Source organism: Penaeus japonicus, unplaced genomic scaffold (genome assembly GCF_977035675.1).
Source record: "Penaeus japonicus unplaced genomic scaffold, GWHDUDI00000001_assembly GWHDUDI00000030, whole genome shotgun sequence".
Taxonomy (NCBI): Eukaryota; Metazoa; Arthropoda; class Malacostraca; order Decapoda; family Penaeidae; genus Penaeus; species Penaeus japonicus.
In genome coordinates this window covers 10,192,070-10,214,569 of record NW_028234432.1, presented here as the reverse complement: position 1 = coordinate 10,214,569, position 22,500 = coordinate 10,192,070, and the positions used below count along the sequence as shown (strand labels likewise).

General features: G+C 44.6%; 1 protein-coding gene across 4 annotated transcripts in view; it reads left to right on the top strand.

The window, feature by feature from the left end:
* LOC122247498 (E3 ubiquitin-protein ligase TRIM37) overlaps nt 1-22,500 on the top strand; it is a 117,197-nt gene that overhangs the window by 50,977 nt on the left and 43,720 nt on the right. For 2 of the 4 annotated variants that reach the window (XM_086555041.1, XM_086555040.1), the window contains exons 1-2: nt 17,898-17,984; nt 18,389-18,748. The exons of the other annotated variants lie outside the window; for them this stretch is intronic. In XM_086555041.1, coding sequence (XP_086411167.1) covers nt 18,653-18,748 — 96 coding nt within the window. In that variant the 5' untranslated portion in view covers nt 17,898-17,984; nt 18,389-18,652. Of the gene's footprint in view, nt 1-17,897; nt 17,985-18,388; nt 18,749-22,500 lie in introns of those variants that run through there. 4 annotated transcript variants of the gene reach the window in all.

Genomic DNA, 22,500 nt, shown 5'->3' with positions numbered 1-22,500 from the left:
TCCCTATTCCCCCTCTCCCTTCTCCTCTATCCTCTTCATTCCCTCTCCCTCCCTCTCCCTCCCGCGTTTTTCTCACCCTCTCCTCTATCTTCTTTCCTTCTATTTTCCTCTCCTCCTCCCTATTCCCCCTCTCCCTTCTCCTCTATCCTCTTCATTCCCTCTCCCTCCCTCTCCCTCCCGCGTTTTTCTCACCCTCTCCTCTATCTTCTTTCCTTCTATTTTCCTCTCCTCCTCCCTATTCCCCCTCTCCCTTCTCCTCTACCCTCTTCATTCCCCCTCTCCCTTCTCCCTCTCTCCCTTCTCCTCTCCCCGTTCCTTCTCCTCCCCCCTCGTCCCCAGTCCGACCCCATACACTCGGTGGTGATGGTTCCCGGACACAGATCGGAAAATCAAATCCTTTTCTTCAAAGGAAAGCTAATGTGAAAGATCAAGAAGGAAGGAAAGAGGATGAAGGGAAAGTAGAAGAGAATGGGAAAGAAAAATATAAAAGCGAAAGGGAGGGGGGGGAGGAAGTGTAACGCGATAACGACCTTATAATTCCGTCGTTTGGCCGAGAGGGAATTAGAGTTCGATATATGGTGATGGTTATTGGGTTGGGGAAAGGGAACGATTTTATTGTGTCTCTCTTCTCCTCTCCTCGGTCCTTCTAATTCTTCTCTTATTCTTCGCCTTTTTTTTTTTTTTTTTTTTTTTTTTTGAGTATTTTTAAGCATTTTCTTAACATCATGATAAGCTTCTGACACCTCGAATTTGAGTAGAGCTTGGATAACAACCGAAGTTTTGGATGAAGAAGATGGTTGGAATGGAAATGAAGAGTTCGATTTAATAAGAAAATAAATATTTGGATAAAAAGAAAGAAAGAAAGAAAAAAAATATATGTATATATGTATATATATATATATATTTATTTATATATGATTTAGAGGAAGAACGTTTATTTGGAGGAAAAACGAAGATTTAAAATATTTTTGTTAATTAAACTAGGAGAATCTGATTTTCAAGATTTGGAAACAAATCAGAGATTTAGATGGAAGAACAATCCGAAATTTTGGATTCAAGAAAGTGAAATGGTTTGTAATCCAGTCCAAAATCCAAATCCTCTTCTACTTGCCCACATCCACGAGAGAAAATGCTAAACGTGCGCGGAAGTCGGCGCTACTCCTTCGTCGTGTGGTTGTTCCGTAACGAGGGCATTGTTGCATTGTGTGTTTTAATCCTTTAATTGAAGGCTAGAGGTTGCACGGATGCCCAGATACCGCGTGTCCGCTCATTGTGCTGATGGCCGGAATGCAGGGAGGAGCGAGTCAGGTACTCGGAGGGGAAACTTCTCTGGTGTGTGCGGGTGGGAGGGGCTTAATGCGAAGGAGGGAATAAATACGCATGCATTTATACATATAATCGCGTTGAAACATACGCATACATAAGTACACTAATCCACAAATACACACACAGACACGCACACGCACACGCACACGCACACGCACACGCACACGCACACGCACACGCACACGCACACGCACACGCACACACACACACACACACACACACACACACACACACACACACACACACACACACACACACACACACACACACACACACACACACACACACACACCTACGCACCCACACGAACGCACACGCATGGACTGAACCCCCACTCACACCCCCACACCCACTTACCGCTTGAATGGATGGAACGCTTATTAACTTCGCCTTCGATCACTTATGAACCTGACCGCGTTTACGTAATGAAATATTGCGTAAATCTGAGATGGGTGTAGATAGTGTAAGGGCGGGTACACCTGATTTGAATGAAGTGTCTGGTACTTGATGTTAAATTAGGTTTATTTATTCAAATTTAAAGACATAAACTGCTTATCACCCGTGCGGGGGACCAGGCGATGATCCCGTAGAAATTCTCTTAATACTGATTTAATGCGGCATTTTGCAGCATTTAACCAATGGATGGAGTTCTATGAGGAATCACTGTACTTCGGAGCGACAGCTGGCCGTAGAAGGATGTTGTCCAGCAGGAAGAGCCGGCTGCGATTATGACCGGCTCTCTGTGTGTGTGTGTGTGTGTGTGTGTGTGTGTGTGTGTGTGTGTGTGTGTGTGTGTGTGTGTGTGTGTGTGTCCGTGTGTCCGTGTGTCCGGATATGGTGATAGGCCGGGTAAAGGTTATGTAAGACAGGTGTCGCGGCCGAGGGAGATCCGGTAGGCACAGGAAATAATCTCGTGGCAGGAAGGGTATGGTTACGAAAGCTGTGGAGAATTTCTCATGCCTAGGCCTACACTTTACACCGCCTCCCTCCCTGCTGCTTCGGTTGTTTTTCCCACCCACGCAACCCTTTTTTGCCTCACGCCCCCGCCTACGCCTGCTCCTGGGGTCTAAATAAGCCAATTCTGATCTTTAGAACCAGGGTAAGAGTGTGTGCTGGCAGGGAGGTGTCTGTCACCCTAATATACTGCCTTGGTTTTAAGGAAGGAAACAGTGAGACTGAATACGACCTTGGGATTTGCCGTCACTGACCGTTTATGTTCCGGTAACTTGGAAAGTCCTCTTGACATGGTCTAAAGGAAGTAATGTATTTTTGAAAAATAAGTGAATTAGAGAGAGAGAGAGAGAGAGAGAGAGAGAGAGAGAGAGAGAGAGAGAGAGAGAGAGAGATTGTAAACAACTTTATTTACGGAACCTTGTCATAAATTTTGCTTCATTTGTTCGAAGTGAGCTAGCAGATGCCGTTGAGTACAGATGTCCTCCCAATGCTATCGCTTCATTCCGCGACATGAAAGGTCACTCTACGGTATTACGGGCTGCTTCGCTCGCAGCCATATCACTCTTTCCCTTTGACTTTACTGTTATTCTTTTCCCATCTATTTTTTCTTTGTCCTTCTCCCCTCTTCTATTCGTCCCATCTCTCCCCCCTCTCCACTCTTCCCCTTCTTCAAATCTTCTTCTCTACTTCGTCTTCCTTCCCTTCCTTGTGGGTTGTATCGTTTTTTCCCATTTACTTATTTCCTATTGTTATTACCTTTCTCTCTCTCTCTCTCTCTCTCTCTCTCTCTCTCTCTCTCTCTCTCTCTCTCTCTCTCTCTCTCTCTCTCTCTCTCTCTCTCTCTCTCTCTCTCTCTCTCTCTCTCTCTCTCTCTCTTCTCCTCTCTCCTCTCTCCTCTCTCTCTCTCTCTCCCTCTCTCTCTCTCTCTCTCTCTCTCTCTTCTCCTCTCTCTCTCTCTCTCTCCTCTCCTCCTTCTCTCTCACTCTCTCTCTCTCTCCCTCTCTCTCTCTCTCTTTCTCTCTCTCTCTCTCTCCCCTCTCTCTCTCCCTCTCTCTCCCCTCTCTCTCTCTCCCCTCTCTCTCCCCCCTCTCTCTCTCCCCTCTCCCTCTCTCTCTCTCTCTCTCTCTCTCCTCTCTCCTCCCCCTCCTCTCTCTCTCTCTCTCTCTCTCTCTCTCTCTCTCTCTCTCTCTCTCTCTCTCTCTCTCTCTCTCTGTCTCTCTCTCTCTCTCTCCCGCAATCCCACCCTCCCTCTGTTCCTCTCTCCCTTCATCCCTCCATCAGTCCCCCACTTCTCCCTCATATCCCTCTATATCTCCCTTCTTTCCTTGCCAGACAGGAAACCTGAGACACCCCATGAGTGAGAAAGAGAGAGATAAATATATAGATAAATAAATAGATAAAGAACGAGAAGGAGAAAATGGAAGAGAGTGATCGAGTGAGTGAGTGTCTCGCTTGGCCAGGTCGACGCCCAGCTATTATTATTAAGGGAGCGGTAAGAAGGTTTCCCAGGTGGTGTGGGGGAGAGGCAGGCGGTGGCAGGGACAGGGACAAGGGACAGGGGGGAAAGGGGGTAGGGAAGGTCTGTTTGTGACCTGTTTGTTAGCGGGATAAGGGATTGGAGGGGCGTAGTGGTGTTTGTTTTGGCTCAGGGAGAAGGAGGGGGAAAGAGGGGGCGGAGGCTGTTTGTTTTAGTCTCCCTTGTGGCTCGTGTCGAAAGGTGGGGGCATTTTTTGTTTATTTGTTATTTATTTTGTTTGTTTATTTACTGGTTATATTCTTAATTATTGGTTATTTACTTATTTTGCTTAATATATTTATTTATCTATCCATTTCGTATTCTCTTCGTTTGTGTGTTATGAACTTTGTGAGTTTGTACGTGCCGTTTTTTATCTGTTTTTACGTCTCTCCTTCCACCATTGCTATAGTTATGATAATAACCATTATTATATCATTATCAAGGGGGGGGAGCGGAAGAGAGGGAGTTGTGTTGGGGAGTCGGCAAGACTTTTCTGCCCTGAAGGTGAGACAGCACTTTGGGGGGATAGGGGAAGGGGGAGGGAGGGAGTGAGCGAGCGGACAACTAGAGGGTGTTATGTCATGCTGTGGTGAGTTGGGGGGGAGGAGGGGAAGAGGGAAGAAGTCTTAATTAAAGAAGGGAAGAATGGGGGGAGTGGATGATGAGGGGTCACGTGCTTTTGTTTTGTTGGTTGTGTTTGTTTTTGGTTCATTGTGCTTGTTTGCGTTTTTTTCTACATTTTCACGGATTTCTGTATTGTGTGTGTGTATGTGTGTGTGTGTGTGTGTGTGTGTGTGTGTGTGTGTGTGTGTGTGTGTGTGTGTGTTTTCCCGTCTTCTTCTTTTTCAATTTTGTGATTCCCTCCATTCTCCCCTGTTTTCTCACGAGTGTTTGCTTGCGAATCGTATCGTGTTTACCCACGTTCATTATCCGGCGCCGTTCCCCACGCCCATCCCCTCTCTCACTTCTCCCCTTCCCTTATCCCTTCCCCTCTCTCACCTCTCCCACCTCTCGTCTTCCCTTATCCCTTCCCATCTCTCACTGCATCTTTTCCCTCCTCTCTCCTTATTTTCCTCTCCTCATCTTTTCCCCTCTGACCTCATCTAGTCTCACCTTATCTTTTCTCCTCTTTCACCTCTTCCCCTACCCCTCACTCACATCTTTTCCCTTCCCCTATCCCTTCCCCTCTCTCATCTCTCATCTTTCCCCTTACCTTCTCCCGTCTACCCTCGCCACTCTTTGTCTTTCATCCTATACACTTTCCCCCTTCCACCACCTCCACCTTCCTCCCTTACCTCATCCTCCACCTCTCCGCCCTGTGCTTGTACCCCCCCCCCCTCCCCCATCCTTGCCTATATCTCACCCTGCTTTTTTCACTTCTATCCTAGAATCCTACCCGGTCTATCCTGCTTCTCTGTTCTTCTATCCTATCCTAAGTCCTTTCGTCTCTCTTCGCTTCTCCTGAATTGCGCGACCTGTTTTTGGTTTTGGCCTTTCCCTTGTGTATTTCCTCGGTTCGCTGGGTTCTTGCTCTCTCTCTCTCACTCTCTCTTTCTCTTTCTCTTTCTCTTTCTCTCTCTCTCCCTCTCTCATTCCCTCTCTTTAGTATAGTTTTGATATATTTTAATTACCCTTTATTTTTTCTCACTTTTTTCTCTCTTTCTAGCACTTTCTCTCTCTTCATTCCTGTAACCTCCCTCCGCCCATCTCCCTCTCTCTCATTTCCCTCGCCCAGATTAAGACTAGATATCATAGAGTATTATATTAGCTATGAAAATGTAATGCTTTTTCTCTCTCACTTTCTTTGTATTTCTTTTTCGTTCTGTTTGTCATTCCTTTTCTTTCTTTTGATTTTCCGTTCTCTTTTTCTTTTTTATCGCTTTTTCTTTTTCTTTCTCCTTTTCTTTTCCTTTTTTTCTTTTTCTATTTCCTTTTCCTTTTCCTTTACTTTCTCCTTTTTCCTTTTTTTTCCTTTTCGTTTTGTTTTTCTTCTTCTATTTCTTCTATTCCTTTTTCTCTTTCCTTTCGTCGCCCGTGAGTCGAACGTAACTCAATATCCGGCGCCAGGTCGTTGGGCTCAGGATATTGGCGGCGGCGGCGGCAGCGGAAGAGGATGGGGTGGGGAGGGGGGAGGAGGAGGAGGAGGGAGAGAGGGAGGGAGGGAGGGGGTAGGGGATGGTTGAGGTGGTTGTGTAGGGAGGGGAGAGAGGTTAGGTATGGGTGTATGGAGGGTTTCGGGGGGCGAGGATAGGGTGGAGGGGGAGTGAAGGGGTTCAGAAAAAATAAAGGGGACGGGAGGAAAGAGTTAGGGGAGGGGAGGAGAGAGAGAGGGGGAAGGCCAGGGAAGTGTTGGGGAGGGTTTGTGTAATGGTGTGAGGAGTAGTATTTGTTGCAGACGTTGTGCTGGAATTGCCTTCTGGCGTTTCGAGAATTATTGACGTCGCTTAAGAAAGATTCAGAACGAGGGCAGGGATAGCACATACTTATATCACATCATATTGTCAAGTGATATATTTCGATATAACCACAATTTTTGTTTTAGGCTTTTGATGCTTTTGCTCAATCATTTGAATATTCCACTATTAATGTCCCCAGACAGTTTTACTTACACGTGATCAGTCTAAAAAAGAGAGAAAGAAAGAAAGATAGAAAGAAAAAAACCCACTTGGCTATGATTTCAAAACGAGGTGTTATCAGAGAGCGCTCGTAAAGATAAACTGCAAAAAATAAGCAAATCAAGTGTGCACCGGATATGTACTGATATATGAAATAAAATTCTGCATCATCTTTATAATATGAATATGACTAAATTGATGAGGAATACTTCGTGATTCCCATACATATAGTTCGGGATTCCTGTAAATTTCTCAATTTCTTAGTTTCTTAGATAATTGATATCGTTTCTGTTATTTTTATTTTCTATTGTTCTTGTTATTCTGATGGTGATGATAACGATGACGATTATCTTTATTATTATTGTTTATTTGGTTTGATAGATTTCTTTCCTCTTTTAATCCATCACCATCACTTTCATCACCACCATTATCTATATCTCGCTTTTCCCCAAATCTACCATCCTCTTCCCCTGTCAGTTAACGTAAAGATAGCCGTGACCGGGTATATAATGTATGGCAGGCGCTTTAAGTAGGCCTATGGTAGACGGGTGATGACGGAGTTGTGTCTGTTTGTCACGATTTACTTAAGGCGTTGAGGGAAGATAGTGATGATGGGTGGGAAGTGTTAATTGCGGTACTTTCGAATCTCCCCCTTTTCGGTACTCTCTCTCTCTCTCTTTCCTTCCTCTTTTCTGTCTCTCCTCTTTCTTCGTTTATCTTCTTGCCCTCTCGTTTCCATTCATCTTTCGTTCCTTTTCCTTATTTCTCTCTCCCTCTCCTCTCTCCATTTTTCCTTTCCGCCTCTCCTCCTCATTCCCCCCCTCTCTCTCTCCCCCTCTGACCCTCTCTTTTCACCCTTTTCATCCCTTTCTCTCTCCATCCTCCCCTCCTCTCTCTCCTCGCTCTCCCTCCCACCTTTCTCCCCTCCTTGTTTTTCAGCCGGTCTAATTCCCCCCGTCTTTTCTCTCCCCCTGCAGGTGAGTGTGTGCAGAGAGGGCGTGGCTGCCGTATCGTCAGGTAAGCTGGATCGCCGTTCGTGTCTCCTTTGTGTGGGCGTCTGATGGGGGAAGGGGGATAGGGGGGGAGAAGAAGGGTGGGGCGGGGTTGTGTCTTCGGCCCTGCGATTAATCTTTTTATTTTTATATCATTTTTTTTCGGGGGAGGGGAGTAAAGCGAGAAAGAGGGTGTGGAGAGGATATTTTTGAGTGTTGGAGGGAGGGAAGGAAGAAAGGAAGGGAGGGAGGGAGAGAGGGAGAGAGGGAGAGAGGGAGAGAGGGAGAGAGGGAGAGAGGGAGAGAGGGAGAGAGGGAGAGAGGGAGAGGGGGGGGAGAGAGGGAGAGAGGGAGAGAGGGGAGAGAGAGGGAGAGAGGAGAGAGGAGAGAGAGAGAGAGAGAGAGAGAGAGAGAGAGAGAGAGAGAGAGAGAGAGAGAGAGAGAGAGGGAGGGAGGGAGGAAGAAGAGAGAAAGGAGAAAGATGTGGAGGAAAGGAAGGAAGGAAAGATTGAAAAAAAAGATAAAAAGAAGGTAGGGAGGGAAGGGAGAAGGAAGAGGGGGAGAGAGGGAAAGAAAGAGAGGTAAATGGAAGGAAGGAAGCAAAAGATAAGCGGAGTGAAAGAGGAAAGGGGTGAAAGAAAGGGAAAGAGAAAGGGTAAGGAGCGGAAAGTGAGGGGCAGGGCGCGGCAGGTGATGAGTAATTGTGGTGGCCTACATTACCTCACCTATAAGCGTGCTGCGTCCAGAGAGGTGGAGCGAAGCGGCTTTCTGGGGGTTACAGTGGCACGGCGGTTCGTTTAGCGGTTCGGTTCAGCTTTTTATCGAGGTGGTTTGCTGGCTGTTACTGTGGCACGATGGTTCGTTTGGCGGTTCGTCAGTTTGATTGAGGCGGTTCGCTGGCTATTTTAGTGGCACGGCGGTTCGTTTAGAGGTTCGGGTGTTTGATCACGGCGATTCGTTGGTTGTTACTGTGGCACGGCGGTTCGTTTGGCGGTTCGGCTATTCTTGGGCGTGTGGATCGGTTCATGAGATTATAAAATGATTCTCCAGGTGAAGAAAATGTAAGAATGGGTTTGAGGCATAAGCACGGGTAGTGTTCCTCGTTGCCGGCGTCAGCGCCTCTCCTGCCCGGGCGTTTGGGTCGTTCAGGGGATGCCACGGCTAGCATCACTCGGTTCCGATCGGTAGGCAGGGTTCAGCCACACTCTTCCTGCGTCTGGCTTAGTCTTTCAGTTATCTATCTATCAATCCGGCCAAGTATCTATCTGTCTATCCCATCCGTCCATCTGTCTATCTGTCTATCCGATCCGTCCATCTATCTATCTATCCATCCGTCCAAATATCTACCTGTCTATCCCATCCGTCCATCTGTCTATCTATTTATCCGATCCGCCCATCTATCTATCTATCCATCCGTCCAACTATCTACCTTTCTATCCCATCCGTCCATCTGTCTATCTATCTATCCGATCCCTCCATCTATCTATCTATTTATCTATCCAATCTATCAATCTATCTATCCTATCCGTCCACCTATATGTCTATTTATCTATTCGATCTATCTATCTATCTATGTATCTATCCGATCCGTCCATCTATTTATCTATCCGATCTATATATCTATCTATCTATCTATTTATCTATCCGATCCATCTATCTATCTATCCGATCCGTCCATCTATCTATCTATATATCTATCCCGTTCGTCCATCCATCCACCCACCCACCCACCCACCCACCAATCCATCTTAAAATATCTTTAGAGAATTATTATTAGATATTACTTAAAAAGTATATTTTATTTGTTGCTTTACGTTTGTATTTCAGATTATGTTGATTTCATAATTAGAGGCTGATTTTGGACGGCATTCTTTTTATATCATTTTAAAATTGGCCTTTATGTATAATGAGGATACAACTGAATAAACAATTATTGCCTCTGTAAACAAATGCCTTCGTACTAAAAATAAAGAGAAATCCATACTTAATGACACGGACGACTGAATTACAGCAAGAGTGGTAGTGATGCGTGGCGACCGTTCGAAGGTAGGTGGGTGCGCGGCGGACGTACGTTCCGATAGGGCCTCCGATTCCGAAACGACGATGACGACGACGACGACGATGCTCGCCTGTCGCTCGGCGTGATAACGTCACCGCCGTTGGAAATACCCCGGCGGTAACCTCGTCTCGACTTCAAGCTTATCTCTGGGTCTCATTTGGGAATCTCGAATTCGTGACATTAACTTGCAGTTTTAACTAATATAGGCGTGTTTGTTGTTTGTTTATTTGTTTGTATGTTTTTGTATGTAAGTACTTGAGCCGGCGGTGGCGGTGTCTTTGTGTTGTATCATTGATGTGATATCACCTTGTACATATTTATTGAGATATATTATAGAATATAGAAGTTTATAGTATATTCTTATTACTGTATGACTACAGCAAAGTACTGTGGGCCTAGCCAATTTAGGTGTCAGTTGGTCGGTAATCGGGAAATGAACTCATAGTCAGTTTCATTATCTTTGCAGTGTTGGTATATTTGATTATCTTTCCGGCTTATATGCAAATTGAAATATATCGTTTCATCAGTCTAGAACGAAAACCTTCCCTATGTGTGAGACAAGAATATATATCGAATATTTGTCACTCCAGCTATTTTGTGCTCGTATGCCTTACAAATCTCGCATGTCAAAGGCACACACGTAGACACAGGCGCCGGCATTTATGCGTAAAGAAACCTCTGTGGTTGGAAATAAGACGGATATTCATGGATGCTAGAAAATCGCAGCGGATGAACCATTCACGGGATGTTGAAAAGAGAGCAATCCAAAATTAGGAGCGAGTATTTCCTAACAGTAGTGACTTATCTTGAACGAAGATACCAAGCGCCGCCGGTATCTGTCTACCTCCGGACGGAACAATCATTATTCCAACCAACGAAGTCGCCGTTATTCGAACAGGAGCGGCTTATTGTTTTGTGATGTCTCATCTGCATAAAGGAAGGGAAGCCGATTGAAAAGCCGCCATGAATTCCGTTCTTTATCTCTAGGGGATGTTGCGGCTTCGGGTGTACTCGTTATCTGCGTCGATGCTGGCTGGATTCAGTGCGGGGAAACCTCTCTCTCTCTTTTTTCTCCCTCCCTCTCTCTCTCCCTCTCTCCCTCTCTCCCTCTCTCTCTCTCTCTCTCTCTCTCTCTCTCTCTCTCTCTCTCTCTCTCTCTCTCTCTCTCTCTCTCTCTCTCTCCTCTCTCTCTCTCCTCTCTCTCTCTCTCTCCTCTCCTCTCTTCTCTTCCCTCTCTCCTCTCTCCCTCTCTCCCTCTTCTCCTCTCTTCTCTCCCTCTCTCTCTCTCTCTCTCTCTCTCTCTCTCTCTCTCTCTCTCTCTCTCTCTCTCTCTCTCTCTCTCTCTCTCTCTCTCTCTCTCTCCCTCTCTCCCTCCCTCTCCCTCCCTCCCTCCCTCTCTCTCCCTCCCTGTAGATGCACATCACCTCCAATTTCTTCTCTCTCTCTGGCCCACGCATGTATTCACCATTGAACAAACAGGCTGACAGGCACTCAGACCGCACGCTAAAAACTGGAAAGTTGCACCGCATGTTGTGTTTACAGAAATCGGAGCGCGTGTGTGGATATTTGGTTTGAGTAGAAACCTAATAAGATATTTACTCAACCCCCTTTCTACGCCCCCTTATCCCCCACTCTCTCGTGTTTATCGTCTCAACACGAGGCTGAAGAGCGCGCGCGCGGGTGTTTGTCTATCTGGGTATCTGTGCAAGTCTGTGACTCTGTCTGTTTGTCATGAGTCGTGTTTATTATTGATTTATACGAAGAATGAATGCGAGCGTTACCTCGGGGTACATATAAACTTATATTTTTTCTTACCAGCGATTTTTTTTTTACCTTTGTTTTTTCTTAGACCTCAGATATTTGCATTTCTCTCCTGTTATGCATGGTCAGTTCATCCTCTTGTTTGAGGAAACTGCGCCTTGAGATCGAGTTCAAACATCTTCCAGGAGGCTGCTGAGACCGGTGTTCGAATGAAATCCTCCGGCCATGGCTTCGGTATCTTTGAAGGCAATTTTTATTTCTTTGTCAAAAAAAAAAAAAAAAAAGGAATGAAACAAGCCGCTTTTGTTGTATTTGGTGTCGGAAGAAATATTTTATCGTGAGGATTCCGTTACAAGGTTTTGGGTCGAAGCAGGTAGCGATCCGGACAAATGTCGACTGCTGTGGGTGTAGGGCTTTTCTTTTGGCCTGTTGTATTTTCTTAACATTAAAGGGAGGTCGGCTTGAGCGTAAGATATTAGATTAAATTGATGTTAGGTAACCATTGCAGGCAATGTGGACCGATACTTTATTGCGGTTTCTGAGACTTTACAAATTACCTCATTCGGTTTGCGTCTCATTTATTCTCATTTTCTTCTCTTCTTGCTTTCTTCTTCCTCCTCCCCTTTTCGTTTTCCTCTTCTCCTTCCGCCACTTCCTCCTTTTCCCTCCTCCTCCTCATCATTTTCTTCCTCCTTCCGCTTCTCCTCATTTTCTTCCTCCTTCCGCCCCTCCTCCTCATTTTCCTCCTCCCTCCCATCCTCATTTTCGTCCTCTCCTCCTCCTCCTTCACCTCCTCCTACTCCTTCTCCGTTGCCCCCTTGTCGCCGTTGATGTTGATGTTGGCATTATCGTCGTCGTGTAACCCAGATTCGCCTCCTTTTTGCCCAAAGCCAGTGATAAAAAGCACCCCCCCCCCCCTTTGCTTCCCTTGCGCGGCCGTTATAAGAGCCGGTGACCCTTTTTCCGCTTGACCTTCCGGATGTATGTATGTGCGCTCACACGTGCCTTTTCTTCCTCTTCTTCCTCCTACTTCTCCTTCTCCTTCTTCTTCTTCTTCTTCTTCTTCCGGCCGAAAGGTAAAGGGGGAAAGAATGGAAAGGAAAGGAAAGGAAAATTAGAATAAAGGAGAAAGGAAATGGGGCCGTACGACTTGTAAAGGGGGTAATGGTCGCAGAAATAGGTTGAAGGCGAAGGAGGAGTACAAGTAGATGGTGGATTGCACGTCCGTAGGGTTACTGTTATTTTTATTGATGTTATTAACTGTATTGGATGTTGTTTTTATCAACGTTGTTGGTCTTTCTGTTACTGATGTTGGTATTGGTAATTGTAGCATTGTTGTTATTATCGCTGCAGCGAATAATGATCATAATATGATGATAACTTAAAATGACGATTATGAAAATAAACAACAGTGATGATTAGGATTATTGTTATATTGTTGTTATTTTTTTATTAACTGTTATTTAAATTATAATTATCATCGAGCTTTAGCATAAGTCTCTTCATGTTATCCCAGTGCATGCGGTTTCCCCCATTCTTGACGCGGGGGCGATCCACATACGGTGCGGGATCCTTGTAAACGTTACAGTTACCCCTGAGTCGCAGTTGTCTTACACGTTTTCTTCCGCGTGGCGCCAAGGTCGGGCTCTCGTTTTGCCCCCGAAATTTGCATGTGAGTTTGATCATTTTTTTTTTCTTCTTTTTTTTACGCGGTGTTTAATGTGCGGCAAATGGACGGGTGTGTAGAGAAGATCATTGTATCTACTCCTGTATTGATAGGTTTGGGTTTCGAATAGGAGTCATATCTGGTGGATGGATGTAATAGGGTGTTGTATACTCTGTTATTATTGTTGTAGTAATTGTTATTATCATTATCATCATTATCATTAATATTATTGTTATTGTTATTATTACCGTTATTTTTGGTGTGATTATTACCATTATCATAATATTAATAATATCATCATTATTATTATTACTATTATTCTGGGAATGGGAGATTTCTTTGTTTGTGCTATGCTATCTTTCCATGCATTTATTAGTATAGTCTTTGTGTGAAATTATCCAGTTTATTCATTATTTTTCATCATGTTTTACGCATGTGAATAGAAGGTAGTGTAAATAACAAAAGTATTAAGACGAAGAAAAGGAACGGACGATGGTTTTCAATGGATAATGCCTCAGCTGTTCTGGGATTCCGTTTTCAGATCTATGAATTAAGATGCTGATCCCCCCCCCCCCCTTGAATCATTTGCTACCCTCTCTCTCAACCAAGAAACTCACCAATGACATCATCATCATCATCATCATCATCATCATCATCATCATCACTGTGGCATTACAGCCCTGTCACCACCGATCCGGACAGCGAGCCCCTTAAAGTGGCACACGGATTGTTCACGGGGAGGGGGGGGGGGGCGTATTACACTCTCTTTTGCATATATTATCATAATTACTGACAAAACAGCAGCGCTAGAAGTTTCGCTTCAGATCTGCGGGAGAGAGAAAGAGAGATAAAGACAAAGACAGACAGACAGACAGACAGACAGACAGAGGCAGAGAGATCAGATGTGTGTGTGTGTGTCAAACAAGTAGACGAAGGGAGAAGAGAAGGCAGATAGGACGGGATCGGAGCAAGAGAAACAAGAGAAAGAAAGAAAGAAAGAGGGGAGGAAGGAAGTGTTGACGAGGCGAGTGCCTTGGGCAGGGAGACTCGCCACGTGAGGATAATTACAGGTGACTCTCGGAGAAGCATACCCACCTGGCTGGCAGTGACGGCCGCCTGGGTGTCCTGGTTGGCATGGCGAGGGAGAGGGAGAAGGAAGAGGGCAAGAGGAGGGGGTGGGGTAGGGGGAGGGGAGCAAATGTGGGAGTGGTTGACGCGGTGTCAGACAGATAGATAGAGCGACCGGCAGATATAGTATGTTGTGTGCGCTTCAGCACTTCCTTCTCATGGACTGATTAAAGGGATTTTTATTGTGCCGTATGGTCCGGTAAGGCGATAGCGGAGGATTGGAAAGAGGGTAGAGAGGACAAACAAGGCCTTGCGAGAGGACGATCAAAGTCTGTAAAACGCTCTAAAGGCTTTGGAAAGACTATAGGAGATTGTGTACGGACCTCGAATGCTGTACAGAAGCTGACAAGACGTTAGAAGAGCCATGGCGGGGTCGTGAATACTGAGGGGCCTTAGCACTTGCCGACGAACCATGGAGTTAACACGAAAGGTAGTAGAGGGACCACGGAGGCTCCGGGGAGGGGTGCCGGTGATCTGGGTAGATCTGTAGAGTGTCCACCGAGCGCCCGTGGAGGGTCTAGCTGTCCTGTGGAGCCACATGCCAAAACACGACCCCCACATTCCGCACATTTGGCCCTTGCCTCTCGGTAGGCGTCCTCAAGCAGCCTTACATGCATTCCGCCGTCAGGTATTTCGGGAACATGGGATCTGCATTCCCACGTCGGGCTAAAAGGCCGTCGGTGCTGTTAGTGGGCTCGGTTTATTTAGGGTCGGCTGGGAATGTGGACGTGCGGGGGCTCGGGGGAAAGATGTGGGTGTGGATGCGTGTGTGTCCTTGTCTGCTTGTGTGCGATTTTCATTGAGTGTGTAGCCTTTTTGTTTGTGTATGCGGGCGTGTGTGCGTATTGCATGTATTCATGTGTCGCTTTTGTGCGTGGTTGTGCACTCTTAAAACTAAGTGTGAGTAAAAATGATGAGTGTGTGCATATGCGTATGTTGTCTGTTTGTGCCAACATGTTTGTTTGCCATCCATTTGAGAGTGTGTCTGTGTGTTTGCGTTTGTGTGTGTGTGTGCGTGCGTGGATGCGCTGGCGTGTGTGTATGTGTGCGTATGCGTGCGTGTGTGTGCGTGCGTGCGTGCGTGCGTATCTGCATATGTGGGTGGGTGCGTGCGTGCGCGTGAGTGTGTGTGTATGTGCGGGTACGCGCGTGTGTGTGTGCTTGTGCACTTTTTATTAGAATAATATCTTCCTTTTTACTGCGACGTCCGGTCGTTCTCCTCGTTCCTGCCGCCTGCACACGGAACATAACCCGATACATTTTGCGAGAAGACTTGCAATGTATGGGAGTTGAGCGCGCTCCATTTTCCACGGTCAAGACCCCCTTCCGCCGCCGCCATGAGAATGCGATTTCCACACAAACGGAATGACCGGACGTTATGGAGTTGTTTTTTGCGAAAGAATAAATTGAACGCTCTCAGAAAGCGTGTGATGTTTATAAAAATATATTCGTACAAATCCCCCTTTTGAGAAAGCTAAAGAGCGGCAAAAGTATAGGCCACTTTATAATTCATGTCATGACTACCGTGTTTCGGACAGAAATAATTGTGACCATGTCTATATTACAAATTTAATCCAATATAGGGAGAGTCTCATTTAGATTATGCCATAAAAAAGAGAAAACAATATTGAGACAAACATGAGCTAAAACAAAAAACAAACAAATAAACAAGCATAAAAAGAACAAATAGATAACGAAATGAGTATGAAATAAACACCATTCTTATTTTTATACTTTTTTTTATTCCAATTCTTAAAGGCTCTACAAACCATATATTTACCTGCCCATTACAGCAAGTCATCAATATGATACAAGCGTTTATCCATCCACTTTTGATACGATGATTACACGTTATTGAAGCGGGGTACAGTCTAGGCCTATGCATATATTCTTTAAACGGGTTTCCAATTGGACTCGAGTCTTATAGGTATTCCTTTTGGTCGATTTTTCTTTTAGGGTTTCGTCTCGCGTTCCCTTAAGATGGGGGAGGGTGGGGATATCTGGGGATTTATTTGTTTGCTTGTTTGTATATACGTATTCTGTTCACGTATTTTAGTTTGTGTGTGCATTTATTTTTTCTCTTTAATGGGTGTATTCAGACGAGATTTTATCAATTTTATTTATTTGTTTATTATTTTTTATTTTTTTTACGGGAAATCCCTATTAACTTTCGACTTATACAATGAATTCTATTTTAGTTATGCAGATCTGTAGAAAGGCAGTTATATTTGTTGTTATCAGCATTATCACCATTGTTATTTTGAAGTTCGTTATTGTTTTCCTTCCAGAAGCATGTAGTGGAAGTTGAAATGATCTTTATTCAGCGCCTCTTGATGGTTAACGAACCAAAGTTGCGCGAGGAGTTGTTTTATCGAGATATTTATTTCCGGATGACGTTCTCTGAATTTCAGCCAGAACACACACAGAAATAACCTTTTCATTCGTGAAGTCATACAAGTCGTGCAACGTTATATGTAATGTTGAGTGATTTGGTATTTTCCCGATAAGGAGGAATTGGGTCGTCGGGGTCGTTATGCTGTGTTCGTCGCGTTGACCGGCTTGTTCTGTTGGCACCCGAGCACTCTTTGTCTTGGCGGGTTTCGAGAGCTTCGGGTAGCGCTGCGTCGAGTACTGGGGGGGGGGGGTATGTAGGTAGGGAGAGAGGGAGGGATGAGAGGGAGGGAAGGATGGATGGATAGATGGGAGGGAAGGAAGGAGGGTAAGGAGGGAAGGATCGAGATAGAGAGAAGGAAGGAGAGTGAGGGAAATTGACATTTGAAATTGAAATTGAAGTAGTTTATTTGGTCAAATAAATATTCAAATACAGTCCCATACATTGTTTTAGATCTGACCAAGCTTTTTTGGTGACATGTTTCACCTTCAAAATCTTATAGATTATACACTATCTATGACATTAAATCATACAAAGAATAGATAAAATCATAAATTATACACTATGACATTAAATCATACAAAGAACAGACAAAGTCTTATAAATTATACACTATCTATGACGTTCAATCATGAGATTCTAAAAATGAAATACATGAAATAAACAGTAAATAGGGAAAAAAAGAAAAGTATATATACATATATGTATAGTAGACAATGTAATTGCAATTGAATAGGACAATGAAATATTTTAGGCATATTACTAAGGGAATAATTAAATCGTAATCCATTAATAGATTTACAGTTGGACATTCATAACAGAATAAGGAACCGTGACTGAGAAGCACAAGACAAAAGTGAATAATTATAATTAATCTGTTCATTTTACTTTGTTTATGCGGTGTAGATGTTCACTAGACAGGATTTCAGACTTTTTTTTAAGATGACGAGGGTAATTTTTTTATTTTATTTTTTGGGGGAATGCCATTGAAAATAACGGCACCGCGATATTTGATATGTCTCCGTGATTGAGAAGATAAAACAAGAGGAGGGCAGAGTCTGAAGTTGTCTCTTCTGGAGTAAACGTTTGTACTATCACAAAAATAGTTTAGAGATTAAATTAATTTATGAAACCATATACGGAGCATAAGAAAATATGAATGTCATTGAATTTTAGTCATTTTAAATTGACAAACGAATTGTTAGCATGATCTATGGTCCTCAACTCCTCGATATTTCTTATAATTTTCTTCTGCAAAATTACTAGAGGATTTAATGATGTACTGGGAGGGATGGAAGAAAGAAAGAAAGGATGGGTATGAGTGAGGAAGGGAATATAGGATAGGAGGAATAGAGGGAACGAGGGAGAGATTGGGAAGGAGACAAGGGATGGGAAAAGGGGGAGGGACACGAGGAATGAGGAGGGAAGGGAAAGGAAGAAAGAGGAGGACGAAGTTGAGAGCCAGCGCGAACGTTTTCTTCCCCCTTCAGTGTCTCTCGTGACGGTGTGGCGTGAGGACGCATTCTCGCTCGCTCTCTCTCTATCGGCCGTCCTCCCCGCGTCCCTCGCTAGACGGTACGGCCGCGCTCCGCTTAGCCGACTTGTGTGTGGCTTCTTCGCGATGGGGGGCAATGGGGGCTCTGATACGTCAAGGGGTTTAGCCTTGTTTTGTGTGATTTTTGCTGATGTTGTGTGACAGACATGTTTTCCCGAGCTGTGTTTTTTTTTTTTTTATTAGTTTAATTTTTTGTAGGTGATGTTGGATAATTTGTGTTATGTCAGTCAGTGAAGGAGACTTCAATGTGCATTTGGAAGTAATCCAAATATATTTATATAGGTGTGAATATATAAATATGCATGTTTTTTTTTGGTGTTCCAAGTGTTCTCTCCGATATCTAAGTGCTGTGTTTTGTTTCGTTCGCCCACGTGGTGTGAGCAACACAATCCCGTTAATGGTGACGTAATTGATCCTGTTGCAGAATCATAATGCACGCACGCACGCACTTCCCGTAAACCATTAACGCGTGCACGAACTCCCACGCCCATTGAATTCCGAACGTTTTCAAAGACTTGGTCACTAACGCCGACGAAACTGTGGCCTAGCGTAGTAGTTCACGAGGTGACGTCACGAGCTATGCGGTGACGTCAGGAGAGGGATCCCGGTGTATTCACACACCCTCCCCCCTTCCCCCTTCCTCTACTGATGCATTAAACGCCCATCTCGCTTTCGAAGAGGGTGCAAGATGGGCGTGAGTGTGAGGGCCGGGAAGCGACACAGCACCACCAGGATGAAGTATGTCTACAGCAACAGGCCGTCCAAGGTCATCCACGTGCAGGAGGTGAGCAGAGGTGTCTTGCGTCCTGATTGGGATGAGGGAGATCAGGAGAGACTATGTCTATGAGCGAGATAAGGAGGGATTCGCCAGTGAGGGACATCAGAAGAGACCTGTCTATGAGAGACGTCAGTGAGGGACATCAGGAAAGACCTGTTTATGAGGGAGATTTAGGAGGGACTTGTTTATGAGGGAAAGAGTGAGGTAGTGAGTGGGAAACGCCATTTGCTTATGAGTAAATGTAAAGAGACACGTCGATAAATAATTGAGGGAGGAAGTGTGAGGACAGATGTGCATCTGAGTGAATCAGCAAGTCCGTAAGAGTGGATGGGAGAAGTGTGATTTCCAAGGGGCGAGTGAATGTCAGTGAGTTGAGGAATAGATTAATTTAGTAGTTGTTCTCTCTCTCTCTCTCTCTCTCTCTCTCTCTCTCTCTCTCTCTCTCTCTCTCTCTCTCTCTCTCTCTCTCTCTCTCTCTCTCTCTCTCTCTCTCTCTCTCTCTCTCTCTCTCTCTCTCTCTCTCCTCCTCTCTCTCCCTCTCTCTCTCTCTCAGTGCATTTATTTATTTATTTATTTAAAAACACATCATGGAAGAGTTGATCTCGTGAGTAGATTTTTGTTGATAAACTAATGAATGAATAATTTATATAACTGCTTTTGGTAAATGTTGAAAATGATAATAAAAGTGATATTGATAATGAAGAGGGTTATGACGATGAGTATGAGAATGATTATGAAAGATATAAACGAATAATGATAATGCTAAGGATAGCAGTAATAGTAACATCAATGGTATGAGTGATAATTATTATTACTGGAATCTGGTAAGGAGTATTTGACTTATTATTTTTACCAATCATTATTACTACTACTACTTCTACTGCTGTTATTGATACTACTGTTTCTAGCAGTAGTAGCAGGCGTATTAGCAGTAGTGATGGTTTGTCAGTAATATCGAAGGTGAATATGTTCGGCCCCGTTGCTCGGCCCTGGATCGCCGTCCCATCGGCGACGCGCCAGCTGGATTGGGTCATTCTGAGGAACCGCTGACCACTGAGACGCACATAGGCTCACTCTCACCCATATACACAATCTCTCTCTCTCTCTTTCTCTTTCTCTCTCTTTCTCTCTCTCATTCTCTCTCTCATTCTCTCTCTCATTCTCTCTTTCTCTCTCTCTCTTTCTCTCTCTCTCTTTCTCTCTCTCTCTCTCTCTTTCTCTCTCTCTCCCCCCCTCCCTCCCCTCCCCCCTCTCTCTCCTCTCTCTCTCTCTCTCTCTCTCTCTCTCTCTCTCTCTCTCTCTCTCTCTCTCTCTCTGTATGTGTATATGTATATGTATGTGTATATGTATATGTGTATGTGTATATGTATATGTATATGTATATGTATATATATATATATGTATATATAATATATATATATTATATATATATATACATACAGATATAGAGATATAGATATGTATATATGTATATATATATATATATGTATATATATATATGTATATATATATGTGTGATAGATATATACTTGATTTCTGGCTTGACTATCTCTGTCCGTCTTCGATCTTATCATCTCCCTTCTCATGTTATATTCCTATAAAACTATAACGTAAACTTCTATTCTTGAATTATAGTACTATTTTCTCATCGTATAGTTATACCTTGGCTTAGTGCACGATGGGTGTGGAATCCCTCTCTTAGTAGAATCCCTCTGTTTAGGCAAGGCAGCCGTCAAGTAGAAATCCTGGGTGCGTGAGGGGCAGGGTTCGTTCTCCGGCAGGGGGGCAGTGGAAGGTGCCAGGGTTCTCGGAAGGAATACCAATGCCCCTTGGAGGGATACCTGATACCGGGTGACATGAGGGTATATTGGTGTTGGAGTTGCATCGAGACCAGTTGCACGCTATAACAGACATTTGGTGGTGTCTCTCGCTTTGTATTCGTGGGGAAAGGAGGAGAGGAGAGGAGAAGGGAAGGAGAGGGGAAGGAGGAGAGGAGTGGAGAGGGGAAGGAGGAGTGGAAAGGAGAGGGGAAGGAGGAGAGGAGCGGAGAGGGGGAGGAGGAGTGGAAAGGAGAGGGGAAGGAGGAGAGGAGTGGAGAGGGGAAGGAGGAGATGAGATGAGAAGGAAAAGGAGGAGATGAGATGAGAAGGAAAAGGAAAAGAAAAAGGAGTGGAGAGGAGACAAGAGGAGAGGTGAAAACTTTGATAGGGTAACGGGGTATGGTAATTCCGAAGGTATGGTGGGCACGACGCGGGAGGGAAGGAGGTACGGAGGGAGGGATGGAGGGAGCGCGGATGTTGCGTGTTGCGGGTCGTGGCCCAGATGCGCCTCGCCCACACAGCTTCTCTCTCTCCTCTTCTCTCTCTCTCTCTCTCTCTCTCTCTCTCTCTCTCTCTCTCTCTCTCTCTCTCTCTCTCTCTCTCTCTCTCTCTCTCTCTCTCTCTCTTTCTCTCTCTCTCTCTCTCTCTAGTAATATTTGCTTTACCAACAATGTATGTCTCAGAATCTAACATGAACTGTACAAATCATTTAGGCATAGTTCCTATGCCTATTCATGTGTATACAATGTATATAGTATGAATAAACATATCAAAATCAAATCTCTCTCTCTCTCTCTCTCTCTCTCTCTCTCTCTCTCTCTCTCTCTCTCTCTCTCTCTCTCTCTCTCTCTCTCTCTCTCTCTCTCTCTCTCTCTCTCTCTCTCTCTCTCTCTCTCTCTCTCCCTCTCTCTCTCTCTCTCTCCCTACCCTGCCTCCATACCTAACTACCTACCTTCTCCCTTTCCCTCTCCTTCTCTCCTTTGTGTGTGTGTGCGCGTGTGTGTGCGCGCGCGTGCATGATCAGCATTCTATTGAACAGGTGCCTGCGTTATCTATTCATAAAATTCACCAGCATCGCCATGAACGCTGATGTCATCATTGACAACCATGAATGATACGGACCGACTGTGTTATGCTTTGTTGTCATGGTGAGATAGGAAGTATCGGCTATGGATTGGGGGTTTAGAGGGGGAGGGGAGGGAGTGGAGAGAGGAGAAGGGGAGGGGAGGGGAGGGGAGGGGAGGGGAGGGGAAAGGGAAGTTCAAGGTGAGAAAGTTCAGTGTTGAGCATCGCGTGTCCCAAATACCGCCGGGCCCCGAACAGTGACTGCATCCTCCTCCTCCTCCTCTACCTTCTCTCTTCCTCTATTTCTCTCTCTTCCTCTCCTTTCTTCTTTACTTCCCCTGTCCCTAACCACTGCCTCCATATGTTGCCTCTCCGCATCTCCTTTTCTTTCTCTCTCCTTTTTCCTCTCCTCTCTTTTTTATTTTCTCTTTTGTACTTTCTGTTTCTCCTGCCTCTGATTTTTTTCTTTTCCTCCTATTATCTCCCTCTCTCTCATTTCTTCTTCTTCCAATACATTCTTCTTCTTTTTCTTCCAATTCATTCTTCTTCTTCTTCTTCTACCTTCTGCTTCTATTTTCTATTTTTCTCCTCTTCCGTTTTTCCTTTCCTCCTCCTTCTATTTCTACTTTTTCCTTCTATTTCATTTTTTCTCTGCCTTTTCTACTTTGATCAGTTTTCTTTCGATTTAGATATTAATACATCTGGTTATCATTTTTTTTACTCATTCTTCAATTAACGCCTAATTTTTTTTCCGATACTACTCCTTATTTTCCCTTCCCTTTCTTCCGCTTCGCTTGCTAACTTTCTCTTATCCCCCCCCCTCCACCCCCTCCCTTCCATAGTAGTTCCTTTTCTTGGTGCAATTTGCTGGCC